General features: G+C 40.5%; 2 protein-coding genes across 5 annotated transcripts in view; one reads left to right on the top strand and one right to left on the bottom strand.

Annotated features, from left to right (window-relative positions):
• The window catches only part of agxta (alanine--glyoxylate and serine--pyruvate aminotransferase a), a 37557-nt gene extending 32525 nt beyond the window's left edge, over positions 1–5032 (top strand). The window contains exons 9-11 of the mRNA XM_073040698.1: positions 3085–3180; positions 3721–3849; positions 4269–5032. Coding sequence (XP_072896799.1) covers positions 3085–3180; positions 3721–3849; positions 4269–4370 — 327 coding nt within the window. The 3' untranslated portion in view covers positions 4371–5032. The remainder of the gene's footprint in view (positions 1–3084; positions 3181–3720; positions 3850–4268) is intronic.
• A 12610-nt stretch (positions 5033–17642) lies between these two features.
• The window catches only part of scly (selenocysteine lyase), a 39069-nt gene continuing 36170 nt past the window's right edge, over positions 17643–20541 (bottom strand). For all 4 annotated transcript variants that reach the window (XM_073040694.1, XM_073040696.1, XM_073040695.1 and 1 more), the window contains one exon: positions 17643–18667. In XM_073040694.1, the coding sequence (XP_072896795.1) occupies positions 18499–18667 (169 nt within the window). In that variant the 3' untranslated portion in view covers positions 17643–18498. The remainder of the gene's footprint in view (positions 18668–20541) is intronic.

The raw sequence follows: 20541 nt of genomic DNA, 5'->3' as shown, positions 1-20541 counted from the left end.
TCATGAGGGAATTCAGAATGATACAGGGAGGTATAAAAATCTTGAAAAGATTTGTTTATCTCATCATGGTTAACTGTCAGATCCCCATTCTGCTGACGAATCTTAATGATTTGGCATTTAACCAAAGCATTCTTCAATTGACTAGCTAACAGTTTACCTGATTTATCACTATGTATATAAAAATCAGATCTGGTTTTCATTAATTGATTTTCAATCGAAGATGAAGGTAATAAACTGTGTTCCATTTGAAGTTCAACCCTTTGTTTGTAAAGCTCCTTACTAGGAGCAGTCGAATATTTCTTGTCAATCTCTTTAATTTTATCAACCAATAAAAGAGTTTCCTTCTTAATGCGTTTTCTCAAACCAACGGAATAGGAGATAATCTGTCCACGTATATATGCTTTAAAAGTGTTCCAAAGTGTTCCACAAGAATTATCATCCGTGGAATTAGTTGAAAAGAAGAAATTGATCTGTTCCTTCATAAATTTAATAAAATCCGGATCTTGCAGTAAGGTAGAATCAAATCGCCATTGTCTAGCACTAGAAGCTGTATCCATAAATTTAATAGACAGTTTTAATGGAGCATGGTCAGAGATGGCTATAATATCATAATTACAACCAATTACCGATGGAATAAAACAAGAGTCAATAAAAAAATAATCAATTCTCGAGTAAGAATGATAAACATGTGAGAAAAATGAAAACTCTTTGTCCTTAGAATGCCGAAATCTCCAAATATCAAAAATTCCATTATCAGTCAAAAAAGAGTTAATATAAGTGGCCGACTTATTAGGTAAAGTCTGAGTAGATATAGATCTGTCCAACAAAGGATTTAAACAACAATTAAAGTCACCACCCATTATTAACCTATATTCATTTAGATTAGGTAGAGAAGTAAATAAGGACTTAAAAAAATCAGGATAATCCACATTTGGAGCATAAACATTAACCATAGCAACCTTTTTGTTAAAAAGTAACCCAGTAATTAACAAAAATCTACCATTCAGATCCGAAAAAATATCGTGTTGGACAAATGCAATAGAGGAGTCAATAAAAATTGAAACTCCCTTTACTTTAGCATTCGAATTCGAATGGTACTGTTGATTCCTCCAAAACCTAAAAAAAAATGATTGTCCTCTTTCCTCACATGAGTTTTTTGTACAAAAATAATAACTTTGAAAATCTTTTTCCGTTTAATCAGATGGTTTAAGCCATTAGTATTCCAAGAGACAAAATTAATGGTCTGAGCCATATTTCTGAAATCAACTCTTTGGTATATAAAGGGTTAACCAAATTATGAACTCATGCACCCGGAAGAGGAACAAAAATAAGGGGCGGACCCGGAAGTGACGACATCGCGGACATTTTAGTAGTTTAAAATCAGCCCAAATTAGAAAACATAAAAAAACTGATATAAAGCACATTAGATTTAGAGAAAAAATCCCCACCCCCCACCCAAAAAGAGAGAGTTCCTCCCCAGCCAGGAGAAGGCTGGGAAGAAAGAGAAATGAAACTAAATCTACCCCCATATCAGCAGAAGGCAACTCCGTATATAAAGGAAAAAAAGATCCACCCAAACTCTAAAAAAATAATGATCACTATACGAAAACCAAACTTCTTAATATAATTGCTAGTAAAAAAAACAAAAAGAATATAATCACTAGTAACTTATAAATCGGGTTAAAACCCAAACAAACCAAAAAAAAATGTAAACTGTGATAAGAAATGCATTATAGTAAGATGAGAGAAAAAAAATGGCGAAATCAAAAAAAAAGCCAAAAATATTTTAGAAAAGAAACCGCCATCTTAGTAAAAAAAATTCGCCTTCGAAGGATTAATAATAATGACCAAAGATAAACTACAGTGGTTGAAGTAAGTAAAATAAAAAGATTAGTACGTCGGAAAAAAACTTTAATTAGAGTATAAAATATAGAGTAAACCTACACCAATAGCCAGAAACAAAATCTGGTTTTGGAAACAAAAACTATCTTGCAACGATCAAAATCACTCATTTATTAGAGACGAGAATCCGTAGCAGTACGGTAGTTCTCATTCAGAAAGCTTCCAGCTTCAGATGTAGAAAGGAAAACATGCCGTGGTGCATTGGGAGGCAAGATTCTGAGCTTCGCAGGGTATAAGAGCGCAGGTTTTAGATTTTTCTCATTACATTCGGACATCAGAGGTTTAAAAAGAAGCCTTGCCTTCATTACTTCTGGACTAAAATCCTCCACTAATCGAAAATCGAATTCTTGGAATTTGACCATCCCTAAACGCCGAGCCACACGAATAAGTTGCTCTTTAACATGGACATAGTGAAATCGGACAATTACAACCGGTGGTTTAGCTGAAGCACTTGTTGATTGACGCATAATTCTGTGAGCGCGATCAAGTAACGGAGGACTGTCTGGGAATACAGAAGGGAACGCATCCTTTAAAAGTTGAGCAAAATACTTCGAGGGGTCCCCTTGTTAAATACCTTCCGGGAGACCAAGTATGCGTAAGTTCTGTCTTCTGGACCGATTCTCAAAGTCGACACTCTTGGCTTTAAGTGTTTCCACCTGTTTAATCGTCGAAGATAATTTCTGCTCCAGTTTTTCGATTATCAAGTCTCGCTTCCGAGCATCCTCTTGCAAAGTTGCGATTAGAGCTTGCTGCTGGTTAACTACTGAATCCGTCTTATCCATATAATCTTGAAAAGCCTTTGAAAATTTGTCGTTGTTCTTCACATTTTTCATTTAAAAGCTCCAATAACATTTCATAAGTCAAATCAGTGCGCTTAGGATCAGTCTTTTTGTTCTTTCCGTTCCCGTTAGAATCTTCCCCAGGGTCTCGCCCTTTAGATCTCAAAGCCATTTCTGTACTCATTTCTTCAAAATTCACAATAAACTCTTAAAGATAAGTCCAAAAAAGTAGCGAGAATCTTTTGGTGTAGGTAAAAGTAAGTTAAATAAGGGTGATCATAGGTTAAAAAAAGTAAAGGTTATGGAGCGAATCTGAAACAGTGCTCACTCCATAAGCGTCTCCTGCTGACCTCTTTTTTTAGTTTTGACTTTCTGTGAATTAATGGTGGTAATCCTTCTGCAGGGCCTTGAAAAACACTGGAAACTTCATCAAGAAAATGCTGAGTACTTACACAAAGGCATACAGGACCTTGGTTTGAAACTCTTTGTCAAAGACAAGGTAAGCATTTCACTTTGAAATCAACCAGCTGCAGTGTAATATTTCACATTTGCCATTATTGGAGGGGCTGTATTTGTAATTGTCAACCCCCTCATAAGTTAATGGTAGAATCATGCAGCAGGGATCAAGTATACTGTAAATGATAACTTTTATAGATGCTTCATTGTTGGCAAGTTGTGAGTCAAAGGAGATGGGCTGTGAAGCAAATGTTTTGGGGAAATAACGCAGCTGGTCCTGTGGAGGATTTTTTTTATCATCCTCCTCTCTATGGTTCATGTAGTTTCAAGTAGGTGCAAGATATTTGATGGTCAAATTTTGAATTGACTTTAAATAAAGTAGACGTGACTGACCCAACGACCTAGAGTGTTTTAATTTCTAGTTGTAAAGGAGATTGGACGCTTTAAAAAAAATCATACAAAGTACATTTTGTCCTTGTCAAAGGTAGGCATCACTAATAAAACCCCATGAAATTAGCATTCCCAAGAGGATAAGTTTAAGAAAGTTTGGAAGAAAAATCACTAAACTGTTTTCATTCTTCAGGCTCTAAGACTTCCTACAGTAACAACTATTGCAGTCCCAGATGGTTACGAATGGAAAGATATCACTGACTTTATTATGAAGAAATACCAGATCGAGATCACTGGAGGACTGGGGCCCACTATTGGCATGGTATGTGAAAAATGGTGTAGGAAGGTGACCTATTATACAGAAAAGTCATGCATATTTTTAAGTGAATTGTGTAATTTTATTAGTGTATTTTTAGCAAAAACATTTTCATTGTATCTACTGTTCATCTACACATGTAGTGGGAGGGGAACCTTTAATTAATAAAGGTTCATATCATTTAATTGAAACACTAAAGTCAAAGACAAACAAAGATATCTTACGGTATTTGAAAGCTTATTTCTCCAAAATTCGAGGTATAAGAAGTTCCAGTTAGACCAGCAGCAGGCTGAAAATGGGCTGAGATCTCTTTCATAATGGAGGTTCTTCTTCCTAATGTAGCCTGATTCACTGCTTGAAATTAAGATTTACTCTAATGTTTCTAAATTATCCACAACTGAAGAAATCCTTTTTCTGGTTTTTAGGTTTTACGGATTGGATTAATGGGCGTCAATAGTACAAAAGCTAATGCAGATCTTGTGCTCCAAGCCCTGAAGGATGCCCTTCAGAATTGCAAGAAAAGCTAAGGTCAGAAGCACTGGACATTTCCAAGTCCTGTTAACCAGGCGACTGAAGAAAAGTCTATTTGCTGATGTACATGCAATGATAAAACAAAACTTGGCTCCAATTGTAGCAAAGCCCATCAATGACTTTAGATCTTTAAATGCTAACAGCTTGTTTCATGGAATCCAAGATGTTCTAAACAATTAATGAAGAAAATCAATGAATCAAATCTATTCTGAATTTGGAGAAGAATTTGTCTGGACTTGGAGGGTTGGTATCTTCATGGACATCATTAAACTTTATTTGCTTTTGAACTTTGCAAAGCTAAACATAATGAGGAATGTAATCACAGTTTTCCTTTCCCCAGAATAATGGCCTTCAGCCCCTAATGGGTCTGGGTGTCAGAGAAAAAGGGTACAAAGGTACACCCAATGCTGTTATGCGTGATATAAATTAAGGAAGGAATTATTCCAACAGCCCCACCTTTCCAGTCAGACCAGGTGGTGCCTGGGTTATGTGAATGAAGTAGGTGAAGGAAAGTGATCACACTGATAGCTGGAGTTATTGTGAAGGTAACAGACCTCACTTTAGTCATGGCATTGTTGAGAATTGCAGCAATCCAATATGCTCATTTAAAAGAATGGAACAAGTGAAAGACACTTACTGAATAAAAATCATTCTGCTATTGTCTGCCTCTTGATTTCAATTTCTGTTTTGTGGTTTTGCTTGTATATTTAACTACCGTAGATGTCGGATTATAAGCCGCTACTTTTTTCCCATGCTTTGAACAGCATTGAACATAGCGGCTTATAATAAGGTGCGGCTAATAGAAGGTTTTTTCCCATGCCGCCAAAACATTTTGCCTCGTAACAGTAGACCAATAAAATTGATGAGTAGTTCACAGAGGTCCAATGAAATTGTACGATAAATCAAGCGCACTTCACAAATTATTGTAAATCAGCCATTTGTACTCACCCTCATCAACATGGAAAACACTCGAAGAAAAGCATATGATGCAGCTTTTAAGTTAAAGGCAATCAATCTGGCGGTTGAACAAGGAAATCGAGCTGCTGCGCGTAATCTTGGCATACATGAATCGATGGTGAGACGGTGGAGATTTAATTTGGGACTGCCGCTTCAGGTCAGGAATGGCTCACGTGATATTAGACAGCAGTACAAGGGAGGGAGGGAGCGAAACTGAGGATTCCGCTGCACCGAAACTGCTAGCGATTCAGTAAACAAAAAAACAGTAAAACTCGTGTGTGAATGGTATCGGGCCAATAAGGACACAAGTGTCCGATGTTACCAAATACCGGTAGGTATAACAAAGTTTAGCCTTACCAAATATGTGTAGCGAGGGTTTGGTTTGGGGGAAAAAGGAGTATAAATAAGAGCAGAATGTAAGGGGAAGGCAAAACGCGTTCTGCAATAAAGCTACGCTGCACTGTAATCCGGTGTTGGTTGTCTCTCTTCCAAAACGAACACAGGGCAGAATTTGAAGCCCAACACGTGTAATATCTTTCTGTGTAAATATCTCATATTACAAGCGGCCGAAAATCCGGTGCGCCGAAAATCCGGTCCGCCGGAAATCCAGTGCGCCGAAAATCCGGTCCGCCGGAAATCCAGTGCGCCGAAAATCCGGTCCGCCGGAAATTCGGTGCGGCCTAAAATCCGATGCGGCCTGTATAATTAAAAAAATGATTTTATTTCTAAAATTAGAGCCAGCGGCTTTTAATCAGGTGCGCTCTGTAGTCCGGAATCTACGGTAGTAAACATACATTTAAACAATTGAAGCCAAAGATATATCATTTACCTATCCATCCTCCAAAACATGCTCTCTAAGCTAGTCTGATATTCCATGCTCCAAGGAAATAGTTTCAAAGTTCTTAACTTGACATTAAATTGTCTAAATACTACCTATGTAGAATGATAGAATACATATCCAACATCTCTTTTTACAGTTATATCAGTATATATTGTCATAAATAGGACCAACGGCTAATCAGCTCTGTATCTGCAGAGTTCTATCAAGAAGGTTTGACTTGGTTCTGGGTTAACTTCAGCCACATGTTTAAATTTCACCTCATGCTAAAGAATAATGTTGTGGTTCTGGAAATTTTAAATAAAAACCCACCATGAATACCCCCTTGGTCAAGCAGCATCAGTGGAGAGAGAAATAGCAAATATTTCATGTTGGTGACCTTTCATCAGAATAAACATCAGAAGAAAACTAAATTACTTAACTAAATTAAACATTTCTGTCTTTCTCTCATTACAGATTTTGCCTAATTATACAGATGCTGGTTTTATTTCAAGAATTCTGTTTTTTTACTAGTTAGCCATATTTAATCTATGATGGGTTAACAACTGGAAAAGCAATTGGGGTAGAAAAACAGTTCTCATCAAAATAATACAAACATAGAAACATGGAAAACCTACAGCACAATACAGGCCCTTTGGCCCACAAAGCTGTACCAAACATGTCCTTACCTTAGAAATTACCTAGGGTTATCCATAGCTCTCTATTTTTCTGAGCTCCATGTAGCCATCCAGGAGTCTCTTAAAACAGGGGTCACCAACCTTTTTAACACTGTGGACTGGTTTAATATTGACAATATTCTTGTGAACTGGCCGATTGGGGGTGGGGGGAGGGGTGTTAAACACGACCGGAATACAGTGATACTCGAAGGAGGTTCCTTACGTCCAGTCTATTCCGCAATTTAGTTTACGTGGCTATTAGCACTTGCTTCTGTCCTGCTTGCTCACACTTTTTCCACTCAAAAAACTCAACGGGTTCGTCTTTAAGTGCAGGGTGCTTGGACTCAAGGTACCGAAGAAGTTTTGAGGGCTTCATTGCCTCATTAGACAGCCTCCCACCCGCCTGCCGCCAGACACCTTGTCCGCGTACGGCTGGTCGTGGGTGGGGTGAGAGGACGAGGTAAGGGCCGGAGGGCCCCGTACCGGGGTTGCGGCAGTCGCAGTCCAGAGAGAGCGACTGACCGAGCGAGGAGTGTGACAGGGTGTGCGCCTGCCCCCCTTGTAGGTAGGTAGGATCTATAGGCCAAAAGAAGTTTGGCTCAAGGATGACTTTCAGTAGACCACAGCGAGATAGCTGTTCTGCTACTTGCGAAACCCTGAGCCTGAATTAGGTCGTCTGTGAATATTTTAGCACCAGGTTCCCCACAAACATTCGGTGTGTGAAACAGGTTTAGAGGTGGTGCCCATCTGTCCATGTTCCAGGCCAGTAGCAACAGCACTTCCCGCCAACTGCGCGAGGCGACTGGTTACCTGAGGTCAACCAGTGATTCTTGCTGCTAGGGTATCACTGCGTTTGGACAACTGATGACCTCACATGGGTTCAAGTTCAACAGTGGGCGTGACAGGGAATGAGGAAAGGTGTAGCTGACTCATATCGTTTCCTCGCGGCCCAGTAGCACATGCTTTGCGGCCCGGTCGTTGGGGACCACTGTCTTAAAAGACCCTACCGCATCCGCCTCCACCACCGTCACCAGCAGCCCATTCCACGCACTCACCACTCTCTGAGAAAAAAAACTTACCCCTAACATCTCCTCTGCACCTACTTTCAAACACCTTGAAACTGTGCCTTCTTGTGCTAGGCTTTTCAGCTCTGGGAAAAAGCCTCTGACTATCCACATGATCAATGCCTCTCATCATTTTATACAAACATCACAATAAAGTGTACATGTTTTCACCACAATTGTATCACAACATTCCCTTTTCTAAAATACATGCTTCTACTATAAAAGAACATGAATGAACGTTTCCTGACTCAGCTGTGAAAAATATCTGAATTGTTTTAGAGTAAATGATGAAAACTTGCACTGTCAGTCCTACCATTAAGCTCTGTAGATTCATCTGAACTCTTTAACATTTTTGCATTATGTATAAAAGCTGAGTGAATGGATTATTAAATCTCCCATCAGATTCGTACAGTGCTTCATGAAATACATGCAGTGGCCGTATACCTGCTTGTTAATGCAAAATCTAATCAGCCAATCCTGTGGTAATTCAAGGCATAAAAGCGTGCAAATATGGTCAAGAGAGTCAGTTTGTTTTCAGACCAAACATCAGAGTAGGGAAGAAATATGATCTAAGTGGGTTTGACTATGGAATGATTGATGGTGTCTGGCAGGGTGGTTTGAGTAGAAACTGCTGATCGCCTGGGATTTTCACACACAAGTCTCTAGAGTTTACAAAAAAAACATCCAGTGAGTGGTAATTCTGTGGGCAAAAGCACCTTATTAATGAGAAGAGTTAGAGGGGAATAGCCAGATTGGAAGGCAACAGTAACTCAAGTAACCACGCTTTAGAACAGTGGTGTGCAGAAGAGCATTTCTGAATGCACTACACATTGAACCCTGAAGTGGATGGGCTACGGCACCAGAAGAATACGCCGGATCCCACTCCTGTCAGACAAGAACAGGAAACTGAAGCTACAGGGGGTGTAGTCTCAATAAAACTGGACAGCTAAAGATTGGAGAAGCATTACCTGGTCTGATGAATCTTGATTTCAGCTGCAACGTGCACCATAAGGTCAGAATTTGGCGTAAACACCATGAATCCACGGATCCATCCATCCTTGCATCAATGGTTCAAGCTGCTGCTGCTGGTGTAATGGTGTGGGGAATGTTTTCTTGGCACATTAGGCCTCTTGATACCAATTGAGCATTGTTTAAATGCCACAGCGCACCTGAGTATTGTTGCTGACCATGAGCATTCTTTTATGGCCAAAATCTACCCATCTTATAATGGCTGTTTCCAGCGGGATAATGAGCAATGTTACAAAGCACACCTCCTCTCAGCTGATTCCATGAACATGACAATTAATTAAACCCCAGTGGCCTTGACATTCCAACAGAGCACTGTTGAGACATGGTGGAACAAGAGATTTGCAGCATGAATGTACAGCTGACAAATCTGCAGTAACTATGTGTTGCTATCATGTCACCATGGACCAGGATCTCTAACAAATGTTTTCAGCACATTCACAAAGAATTTAGGCAGTTCTGGGGGCAAAGAGGGGTCCTACCCAGAACTAGAAAGGTGTACCTAATAAAGTGGCCACTGGGTAGCGAGCTCAACAACAATCCATATGTGAAAAATTTCATACTGTCACACATTTATCACTACTCTCATCTTTCTCTCACATCTCTCAGCTTTCACAGCCTGCCAGCTACTAAATCCAAGTTGAAAGTACATCTCTAAGCTAAAAAAAAAATCATAAAGTGATACCAATGAGCAAACTGCAAGAAGCTAGTTACAATGCTGTATTATACATATACCTCTTTCGTCTCGGGCACAAGGGCTGATTGCCAGCCTCTAAATGTTGTCAAACATTTTCATCAACATTGCTGAGTTACAGCCTCAGTCAGCTTCCCAGAGTCTGGGGAAAGAACATAGGTGCTGAGCCAAATGATAAACGATAAACCAAGAGAACTTTAGTCAAAAGGGTGGGCTTTATCCAAATTCATTTCAAGAGGAGTGAAATATAAAAACAAAGGTGTAATGTTGAGGCTTTTTAAGGCATTGGTCAGACCACACGGAGCACTGTGAGCAGTTATTGAAGAAATGCTGTGTTCCCTTTGAGGGGGCTCCAGAGGAGGATCATGAGAATGATCCTGGAAGTGAAAAGGCTAATATATTAGGAGTGTTTGATGACTCTGAGCCTGTATTTTCTGGTTTAGGAGGATGGGGGAGGGGCGGGGAGGAGGAATCTCATTGAAACTTATTAAAAACCAAAGAGCCTAGATAGAGTGGATGATTCCTATAGTAAGGGAGTCTAGGGCCAGAAAGCAAAGCCTTAGGATAGAAGGACATCCCTTTGGAACAGAGATGAGGAGGAGTTTATTTAGCCAGAGAATGGTGAATCTTGGAGTATGGAGGCCAAGTCACTGGGTATGATAGGTTCTAGGTAAGCCAGGACGCCAAAGGTTATAGGGAGAAGGCAGAATGGGGTTGAGAGGAATAATAAATCAACCATGATTTATGGTTGATGGCAGAACAGACTTAACAGACCAATGGGCATAAGTCAAGTTAAGCTTATTGTCATTTAAATGTATACATGTACACCACCAAATGAAACATTTCTCTGTAATAAGGTGTAAAGGACAGTGGTACACTTAACGCACAATAACAAAAGAAAGTGAAATTTAAATCTATACATAGATAAACAAAGTACAGGGTACAGTACAAATTATGCGGAGACACTTTGAATGTGATGCAGCAGGGAGATGAGAAACTTGAGAGAAGAGACTGTTTTAGAACATAGATAGTACAGCACAGTACAGGCCGTTCAGCCCTCAATGTTGTGCTGACCTTTAAACACTGCCCCCCATATAACCCCCCCTTAAATTCCTCCATATACCTCTTAATATCTTGTATACCTCTATCATGTCTGCTCTCATCCTCCTCCTCTCCAAAGAGTAAAGCCCTAGCTCCCTTAATCTCTGATCATAATGCATACTCTCTAAACCAGGCAGCATCCTGGTAAATCTCCTCTGTACCCTTTCCAATGCTTCCACATCCCATCCTAACTATTTATGTCTCTATGCACTGGAGTCTCCTGCCTGATGGTAGAAACTCAGAGAGGATGCTGGATGGATGGGTGGGATCTTTGATAATACCAAAGGCCCTGCATGCGCAGTACTCCCGATAAATATCCCAATAGATGGTAGGGGGAGCCCTATGATCCTCTCGGCTACTCTCATTGTCCTTTGTAGGGACTGCTGGTCCAATGCTCTGCTGTTCCCATGTCAGATGGAGATTAAGTTTGTCAGGATGCTGTCAATGGTGCTCCTGCAAAATTCAGTTAAGATGGGGGGGGGGGGGTACTCACTTGCCTCAATCTCCTCAGGAAGTGGAGGCACTGCTGTACCTTCTTATTCAGGGAGGTGATATTGAGGGACCAGGTGAAGTCATCCATGATGTGAACTCCTAGGAAATTGGTGCACTTAACTCCCTCTACGGAGGAGTCAAGTATGCACAGAGGGGGTTGGTTCATCTGCACCTTCCTAAGGTCCACAATCGTTTCCTTGGTCTTTTCCACATTTAGACTTGGGTTGTTGTTCTCACATCAGTCCAGCAGCTGCTCCACTTCCTCTCTGTACTCCGACTCGACATCATTACTGGTGACGCCAACCACTGTTGTGTCATCCACAAACCTGATGAAAGGGTTTAAGCTGAATTGTGCAACACAGTCCTGTGTCAGCAGTGTGAACAGCAGCGGCTGAACACAAGGCCATGGGGAGCACTGATGCTCAGCGTAATGAAACTAGAGACGTTGCTGCCCACACGGACTGACTGTGGCCTTTCTACTAAGAAATCTAGGATTGAGATACAGAGTAAGGCATTGAGAGCCAGCGATGACTGTTTCCCCACCAGTTTCTGGTGGGTTCTCTAGGGATATTGAAACTCTGATAAAGAAGCGAGAGATATCTGACATGAATAGGAAACAAGGAGCAAATAAGGTACTTGAGGAATATAAAAAGTGCAAAAAAAAACATAAGAAAGAAATCAGGAGGGCTAAAAGAAGACATACGGTACCTTTGGCAGTCAAGTTGAAGGATAATCCAAAGAGCTTCTACAGGTATATTAAGAGCAAAAGGATAGTAAGGGATAAAATTGGTCCTCTTGAAGATCAGAGTGGTCGGCTAAGTATGGAACCAAAAGAAATGGGGGAGATCTTAAATGTTTTTTTTTGCATCTGTATTTACTGAGGAAACTGGCATGGAGTCAATGGAAATAAAGCAAACAAGTAGAGAGGTCATGGAACCCATGCAGATTGAAGAGGAGGAGGTGCTTGCTATCTTGAGGCAAATCAGAGTAGATAGTCCCCAGGACCTGACAGGGTATTCCATCAGACCTTGAAGGAGACAAGTGTTGAAATTGCAGGGGCCCTGGCAGATATATTTAAAACGTTGGTGTCTACAGGTGAGGTGCCGGAGGACTGGAGGATAGCTCATGTTATTCCGTTGTTTAAAAAAGGCTCTAAAAGTAATCCAGGAAATTATAGGCAGGATTATATAATTATAATTATAGAAATTATAGGAAATTATTGGAAGGAGTACTAAGAGATAGGATCTACAAGTATTTGGATAGATAGGGACTTATTAGGGAGAGTCAACACGGCTTTATGCATGGTAGGTCATGTTTAATAAATCTATTAGAGTTTTTCGAGGAGGTTACAAGGAAAGTGGATGAAGGGAAGGTAGAGGATGTTGTCTACATGGACTTCAGTAAGGCCTTTGACAAGGTCCTGCATGAGTGGTTAGTTAGGACGATTCAGCCACTAGGTATACGTGGTGAGGTAGTAAATTGGATTAGACATTGGCTCAAAGGGAGAAGTCAGAGAGTTGTAGTGGAGGATTGCTTCTCTGAGTGGAGGCCTGTGACTAGTGGTGTGCCACAGGGATCAGTGCTGGGTCCATTGCTATTTCTCATCTATATCAATGATCTGGATGATAATGTGGTAAATTGGATCAGCAAATTTACTGATGATACAAAGATTAGAGGTGTAGTTGTCAGTGAGGAAGGTTTTCAAAGCTTGCAGAGGGATTTGGACCAGCTGGAAAAATGGGTTGAAAAATGGCAGATGAAGTTTAATACAGACAAGTGTGAGGTATTGCACTTTGGAAGGAAAAACCAAGGTAGAACATACAAAGTAAATGGTAGGGCACTGAGGAGTGTAGTAGAACAGAGGGATCTGGCAATACAGATACAAAATTCCCTAAAAGTGGCGTCATAGATAGATAGGGTAGAAAAGAGAGTTTTTGGTACATTGGCATTTATAAATCAAAGTATTGAGTATAAGAGTTGGAATGTTATGGTGAAGTTGTATAAGGCATTGGTGAGGCCGAATTTGGAGTATTGTGCGCAGTTTTGGTCACCAAATTACAGGAAGGATATTAATATGGTTGAAAGAGTGCAGGGAAGGTTTACAAGGATGTTGCTGGGACTTGAGAAACTGAGTTACAGAGAAAGGTTGAATAGGTTAGGACTTTATTCCCTGGAGCGTAGAAGAATGAGGGGAGATTTGATAGAGGTATATAAAATTATGATGGGTATAGACAGAGTGAATGCAAGCAGGCTTTTTCCACTGAGGCTAGGGGAGAAAAAACCCAGAGAACATGGGTTAAGGGTGAAGGGGGAAAAGTTTGAAGGGAACATGGAGGGGGGGCTTCTTCACAAAGAGAGTGGTGGGAGTGTGGAATGAGCTGCCAGATTAAGTGGTAAATGCGGGCTCACTTTCAACATTTAAGAAAAACTTGGACAGGTACTTGGATGTGAGGTGTATGGAGGGATATGGTCCAGGTGCAGGTCAGTGGGACTGGGCAGAAAAATGGTTTGGCACAGCCAAGAAGGGCCAAAAGGCCTGTTTCTGCACTGTAATATTTTATGGTTATGGTTCTATGGCCCGAAGTAGAAGTTTGGGCACGCTGCATGGTCAGTACTTAGTAACACCCCCTTTGACAAGTATCACAGCTTGTAAATGCTTTCTGTAGCCAGCTAAGCGTCATTCCATTCTTGTTTGGGGGATTTTTGCCCATTCTCCCTTGACATTCCATGAGATTCTTGGGCCGCCTTGCATGCACTGCTCTTTTGAGGTCAATCCACAGATTTTCAATGATGTTTAGGTCAGGGGACTGTTAGGGCCATGGCAAAACCTTCAGCTTGCACCTCTTGAGGTAGTCCATTGTGGATTTTGAGGTGTGTTTAGGATCATTATCCTGTTGTAGAAGCCATCCTCTTTTCATCTTCAGCTTTTTTACAGACGGTATGATGTTTGCTTCCAGAATTTGCTGGTATTTAATTGAATTCATTCTTCCCTCTACCAGTGAAATGCTCCCCCTGCCACTGGCTGCAACACATGCCCAAAGCATGATCGTTCCACCCCCCATCTTTAACAGTTGGAGAGGTATTCTTTTCATGAAATTCTGCACCCTTTTTTCTCCAAACATACCTTTGCTTATTGCTGCCAAAAAGTCCTATTTTAACTTCATCAGTCCACAGTCCACTATTTCGAAAATGCATCAGGATCGTTTAGATGTTCCTTTGCAAACTTCTGATGCTGAATTTTGTGGTGAGGGTGCGGTTTTCTTCTGATGACTCTTTCATGAAGGTCATATTTGTGCAGGTGTCGCTGCACAGTAGAACAGTGCACCACCACTCCAGAGTCTGCTAAATCTTCCTGAAGGTCTTTTGCAGTCAAATGGGGGTTTTGATTTGCCTTTCTAGCAATCCTACGAGCAGTTCTCTTGCAAAATTTTCTTGGTCTTCCAGACCTCAACTTGACCTCCACCATTCCTTAACTGCCATTTCTTAATTACATTACGAACTGGGGAAACGGCCACCTGAAAATGCTTTGCTATCTTCTTATAGTCTTCTCCTTTATTTTAATTTTCAGAGTGCTAGGCAGCTGCTTAGAGGAGCCCATGGCTGCTGATTGTTGGGACAAGGTTTGAGGAGTCAGGGTATTTATAAAGCATTAAAATTTGCATCACCTGGCCTTTCCTAACGATGACTGTGAACAAGCCATAGCCCTAACAAGCTAATTAAAGTCTGAGACCTTGGTAAAAGTTATCTGAGAGCTCAAATCTCTTGGGGTGCCCAACTTTTGCATAGTGCTCCTTTCCTTTGTTTCACTCTAAAATTGTACAAAACAAATATAATAAACTAATCTTGCTTAAAATGTTGAAAAGACTGTTTCATCTTTAACTTTATGAGCTTTAGAGATCAGTTCATTTTCTACTCACTTAACTATTCACAGTAACAGGAATTTTGACCAGGTATGCCCAAACTTTTGCATGCCCCTGCAATTGATACCTGTACCTGGCTGGAAGGTCGAGACGAGTTTATTCATCATTTTTGGTGGGAAAGCACTAGAGCTTTAATCACAATCAAAAAAGTATGTGAACTTCTGCAGTAATGCCTTCTACAAAAGCTATTTGGAGTCAGGTGTTCCAATCAATGAATGCTGAAGGAGCTCACAGTGAAAGACCTGCAGAAATCTCTAGATCTTGCTAAAGTATTTGTTCATGTCAAAAAAAAGTCCTGTCCTGAGCCTTTGTGGCGGGTGCTTATGCCGGTTTCTGTGGCGTGAAGCGACTGAGAGTACGAGACTCTCCCCCAGATAGGACGCCAGTCTATCGCGAGGTTGACTCCCAGCAATTTTTTTGCCGGTACCTATTTTTCAGCTGGGTAGACTGGAGCATTATGTGGTTAAGTGCCTTGCTCAATGTCCTTACACACGCTGCCTTGGCTGGGCTCGAACTCATGACTTTCAGGTTGCTAGTTGAACACCCTAACCACTTGGCCATGCGCCACACATCTGTTCATGTGTCTACTATATAAAAAAAACACTGAACAAGAATGGTGTTCATGGAAGGACATCATGGAGGGAACCACTACCTCTCCAAAAAAAATTTTGCTGCATGTCTCAAGTTTGCAAAAGAACACCTGGATGTTCCACAACATTTCTGGGACAATGTTCTGTGGACAGAGGAGACAAAAGTTGAACTTTTTGGCAGAAATGCATACCGCTATGATTGGACGAAAAAGGACACTGCACACCAACACCAAAACCTCATCCCAATTGTGATGCATGGTGGAAGGACCATCATAGTTGAGGCTGCTTTGTTGCCTCAGGGCCTGGACGGCTCATTGAGGGAACAATTAATTCAAAATTCTATCAAGACGTTTTACAGGAGAATGTCAAGGTAGCGGTAGAAGAAAATGTGTTTAGGAATCGCCAAGTCAGAGACAAGACTTTAATCCATTTGAGATGTTGTGGCATGACCTCAAGAGGGCTATTCATGCAAGGTATCCCAGAAATATTGATAAACTGAAATAGTTTTGTATGGAGGAATGGTCTAAAATTCCCCGTCTGGTCAGCAGCTAATGTTTGGTGCAGGTTATTGCTGCTAAAGGAGGTTCTACCAGTTATTAAATACAAGGGGTCACATACTTTTTTCCAGTCTGGACTGTGAACGATTAAACAATGTGCTCAATAAAGTTAATTGTGCGCTGTTAGTTTAAGCAGACTGTTTGTCTTAGAGATCAGACCACATTTTATGAGTAATTAATGCAGAAAACTAGGAAATAGCAAAGGGTTCACGAAGATTTTTCTTGCAACTGTATACAGCTACCAACACAATTACTGTATAGTGAACTCCCAATGTATATAACATTGTCTGCACTTCACTAAAATGAACTCAGTCAGAGTTCTACTCCTGTGTCTTATGGTTTTTATTTCTGGCAGAAAGGTTACAGCAAGGGCAACATCCAAAAGAGTAGTAGGAACTCAGTAGGCCAGACAGTATACAAGGAGGGCAATGAAAAATGTTTCAGTTCAAGATCCTCCATCTGGACTGGAAAGAAAGAAGGGAGATAGACAGTATAAAAAGGTTAGAGAAAGAATTCCATAACATTGAACTAAATGGTACGGGATGATTGCTGGAATTAACAGTGCCATACTCATAAAAAAAATGGCTGCAATTAAACAGAGGTGGTGATCTTCATTTCAATGAGTGTGGACCCAACTAACATACAGAATTTGATGGCCAGTGTCACATCTTCCACTGCAAGAGAAACCATCCAATAACAAGGTGGATAAACTATCACCTGAAGTGGATGGATTGTCACCTGCTATGCAACCTCCGCTTTCCATGACAGTGTGAGTTTGAAGGGATCTGGATATGTGTGGTTAAAAAGGTTTTGTGTCATGCCACCCCAAAAAACCACTACAAGGACAATCCATTGAGGCACTAGCCTGGGGTAATCTGCTCATACATGGAGTGTAGATCTAGTATCTTGTCAAAAACAGTGCAAGATGCCATCAGCATCCTTGTTACCTACTGTGGCTTTAGAGGCTGTAGTCCAAGAATGGGCTTTCTGGGCCCAGACCATCTGAGTGTTGTCCTCCGTGATCATGTCCAGTCTTCACTAGAAATCAGCCAACACTGGTTTCCATGAACCACGTTGCAGCCACAAGCAAGAGGCAAGATGAAAGAATTAGGATTTACTCTCCTAATACTTGCTGTTCATCACTGATAGTTAAAAACAGTCAGACAAATCTGTATACCTGGAATGCATAGACCTCTTTGGGTGGTGTAGGGCTCGGTAGGCCTGCTGAAAGGTTTCTGCCCAAAATGGCGACTGTACTATTTCCATAGATGCTGCCTGGCTTGATGAGTTCCTCCAGCATTTTGTGTGTGTTGCTTAAGATACCCTGAGGTTATTTCTACAAAAACGTAACTCCTTTAGAGAAGACATTTAAAAACTTTTCATTAACTTTTTATTAAAAAGACATTTTATTAACTTTAAAAATAACTGTTAAAATCACTCAATTTAAAAAATCTTTATGATATATGTAGCACATATTACCATCTTATTCCTACATATCATTTTTTTGGCATCAAGTATACATCTGCTTTTTATTTTCTGGTACAAGTCTGCGTTACTTCCAATGTATTACCCTGGCCCTAGTCTCCATTGCTCATTGTTAGGTGGCTGAGACATCAGGAAGTACTTGTGCAGGAACTGAATGCACCTGCTCCCTTATGCACAGTGCACCAGTATCCTTCTGCTGTGCAGCTTGGAAACACCTTTTTGTGTGTTTCATCTTTAAACCCAGTTAGTTACTGGGACACAATTCAAAATTGTGCTAATATTTTTAAAAGATATTATTTACATTTCTACTCAGGAAATTATAAATTTAAACATAAAATCTGTCACTAGCCAGGGAAACATTTTAAAAATTGACACTTAAAAATTCCTTGATGTATTATCCACTTGCCACCAAGAACTGTTTTACTAATTTTGCTAAAATTGGGTTTAATCACAATAAACACAATGCCTCTTCTATGACATCATTAATCCAAGTGTATATTGATGAAAATGACCAAACATAGATCCATATGCCACTCTTTAGTAGTAACCGGGATGAGCTGTAGTCTTAATCAATTAAAAATTCCTCAAAATCTTTTGCAATATTTGACCAATTTTAGTCTCACTACAAAAGAACTGGTGTAACTTGTTGGAATGTTTAGGTCTTTCCCTTTTGAAAGGTAAAGCTCTATGATTCCATTGTGTATTTTTACTTTCCCATGGCAGTAACCAGTTCCTTTCCAAGTGCTACTGTCTGGTCTGAGCAGCACACGATTCAATTTCTTTAACTGCTTGTTGCAGGTCTTCTATAATGGCACCTACATCTGCTTTTGAAGTTGCTCGACCGACACTTAATCGAATGGCGTTCTCTGCCACGTCACATGGAATGCCACTGTTCAGTAGTATGTGCGAGGGCCTGAAAGAACAAGACAATTTATTACAGGAGTAGTGATAGGCTGAGAGCCATAAGCACAACAATCCCTCACCCATATATCATGGACTCAGCATCACTTCCAAAATACCAAAAGGAAAGTTTGTATGCATATTTTCTGATTCCAAATGGAACCTGTTGAAAATTTTGACGGTTAAGCAGCCAAGAATACTATTATCAATTATCACAGTGACTTTGTGTAAAAAGTTACTAACTGGGATTAAGATTAAAAGGGTTGAAGATTGTCCATGACAGTCTTGAAACCTTTGATTCGTTAGTGGTTTATAACGATAGCCTGCTAGTCTACACACTTTAATTCAAAATTAAGCAAAACGTTATACATTCACAACTTCAATACTGAGCATACACTATTTGCTTTCTAAAAGCAATGCACTGTCCACTGCTCTACTCTCTCTATACCTGTGACTGCATGGCTAGGCATAGCACAAATACTATCTATAAATATGCTGATGATACAACCATTGTTGGTAGAATCTCAGGAGGAGACGAGAGGGCAAACAGGAGTGAGATATGCCAACTAGTGGAGTGATGTCGCAGCAACAACCTGGCACTCAACGTCGGTAAGACGAAAGAGCTGATTTTGGATTTCAGAAGGGTAAGACAAAAGAACACATACCAATCCTCATAGAGGGTTCAGAAGTGGAGAGAGTGAGCAGTTTCAGGTTCCTGGGTGTCAAGATCTCTGAGGACCTAACCTGGTCCCAACATATCAATGTAGTTATAAAGAAGGCAAGACAGCGACTATACTTCATTAGGAGTTTGAAGAGATTTGGTATGTCAAAAAACACACTCAAAGACTTCTATAGATGTACCATGGAGAGCATTCTGACAGGCTGCATCACTGTCTGGTATGGGGGGGTGGGGGAAGAGCTACTGCACGGGAGTTGAAGAAGCTGCAGAGGGTTGTAAATTTAGTCTACTCCATCTTGGATACTAGCCTACAGAGTACCCAGGACATCTTCAAGGAGCGGTGTCTCAGAAAGGCAGCATCCATTATTAAGGACCTCCAGCACCCAGGGCATGCCTTTTCTCACTGTTAACATCAGGTAGGAGGTACAGAAGCTTGAAGGCACCCACTCAGCGATTCAGGAACAGCTTCTTCCCGTCTGCCATCTGATTCCCAAATGGACACTGAACCCGTGAACATTACCTCACTTTTTAAATATATATTATTTCTGTTTTTTGCAGATTCTAATCTATTCAATATACGTATATTGTAATTGATTTACTTAATTATTTATTATGACTATATTTTATTATTTTTTCTTTTTCTATATTATGTATTGCATTGAACTGATGCTGCTAAGTTAACAAATTTCACGACACATGCCACTGATAATAAACCTGATTCTGCATTTTAATGGAACCAGAAACACCAGAAAATCTGCAAATGCTGAAGATCCAAAGCAATACACACAAAACGATGAGAGATGCCAAACAGCATCTATGAAAAAGAGTAAACAGTTAACATTTCAGCCGAGATCCTTCTTCAGAAGTTTCCAGCCCGCACTGTTCACCCCCTTCTCCTGTCTTCAACCCTCCTCTTCTTCCTGGACACTGGTTTTCTACCTGCTCAGGAACTCTTTATTGCTAACTGCTGATGAGACATCAACACTCTCGACTTTAACACTCCTCTGTCCAATATTACTCTCACTCCTTCTGAATACACTGCCCTTCACTCTCTCTGCACCAATTCTAACCTCACCATCAAACCTGCAGATAAAGTGGGGTGCTGTAGTAGCCTGGCCGACTTACCTCTACCTTACTGAGGCCAGGTGACAACCGATGTTCCAAAGGAGTTCAACTGACACAATATCTACTATTTTTATGAGTGTTTT

Source organism: Hemitrygon akajei, chromosome 3 (genome assembly GCF_048418815.1).
Source record: "Hemitrygon akajei chromosome 3, sHemAka1.3, whole genome shotgun sequence".
NCBI lineage: Eukaryota > Metazoa > Chordata > Chondrichthyes > Myliobatiformes > Dasyatidae > Hemitrygon > Hemitrygon akajei.
The sequence above is the reverse complement of the archived record's forward strand: the minus strand, read 5'-3'. Positions and strand labels throughout refer to the sequence as shown.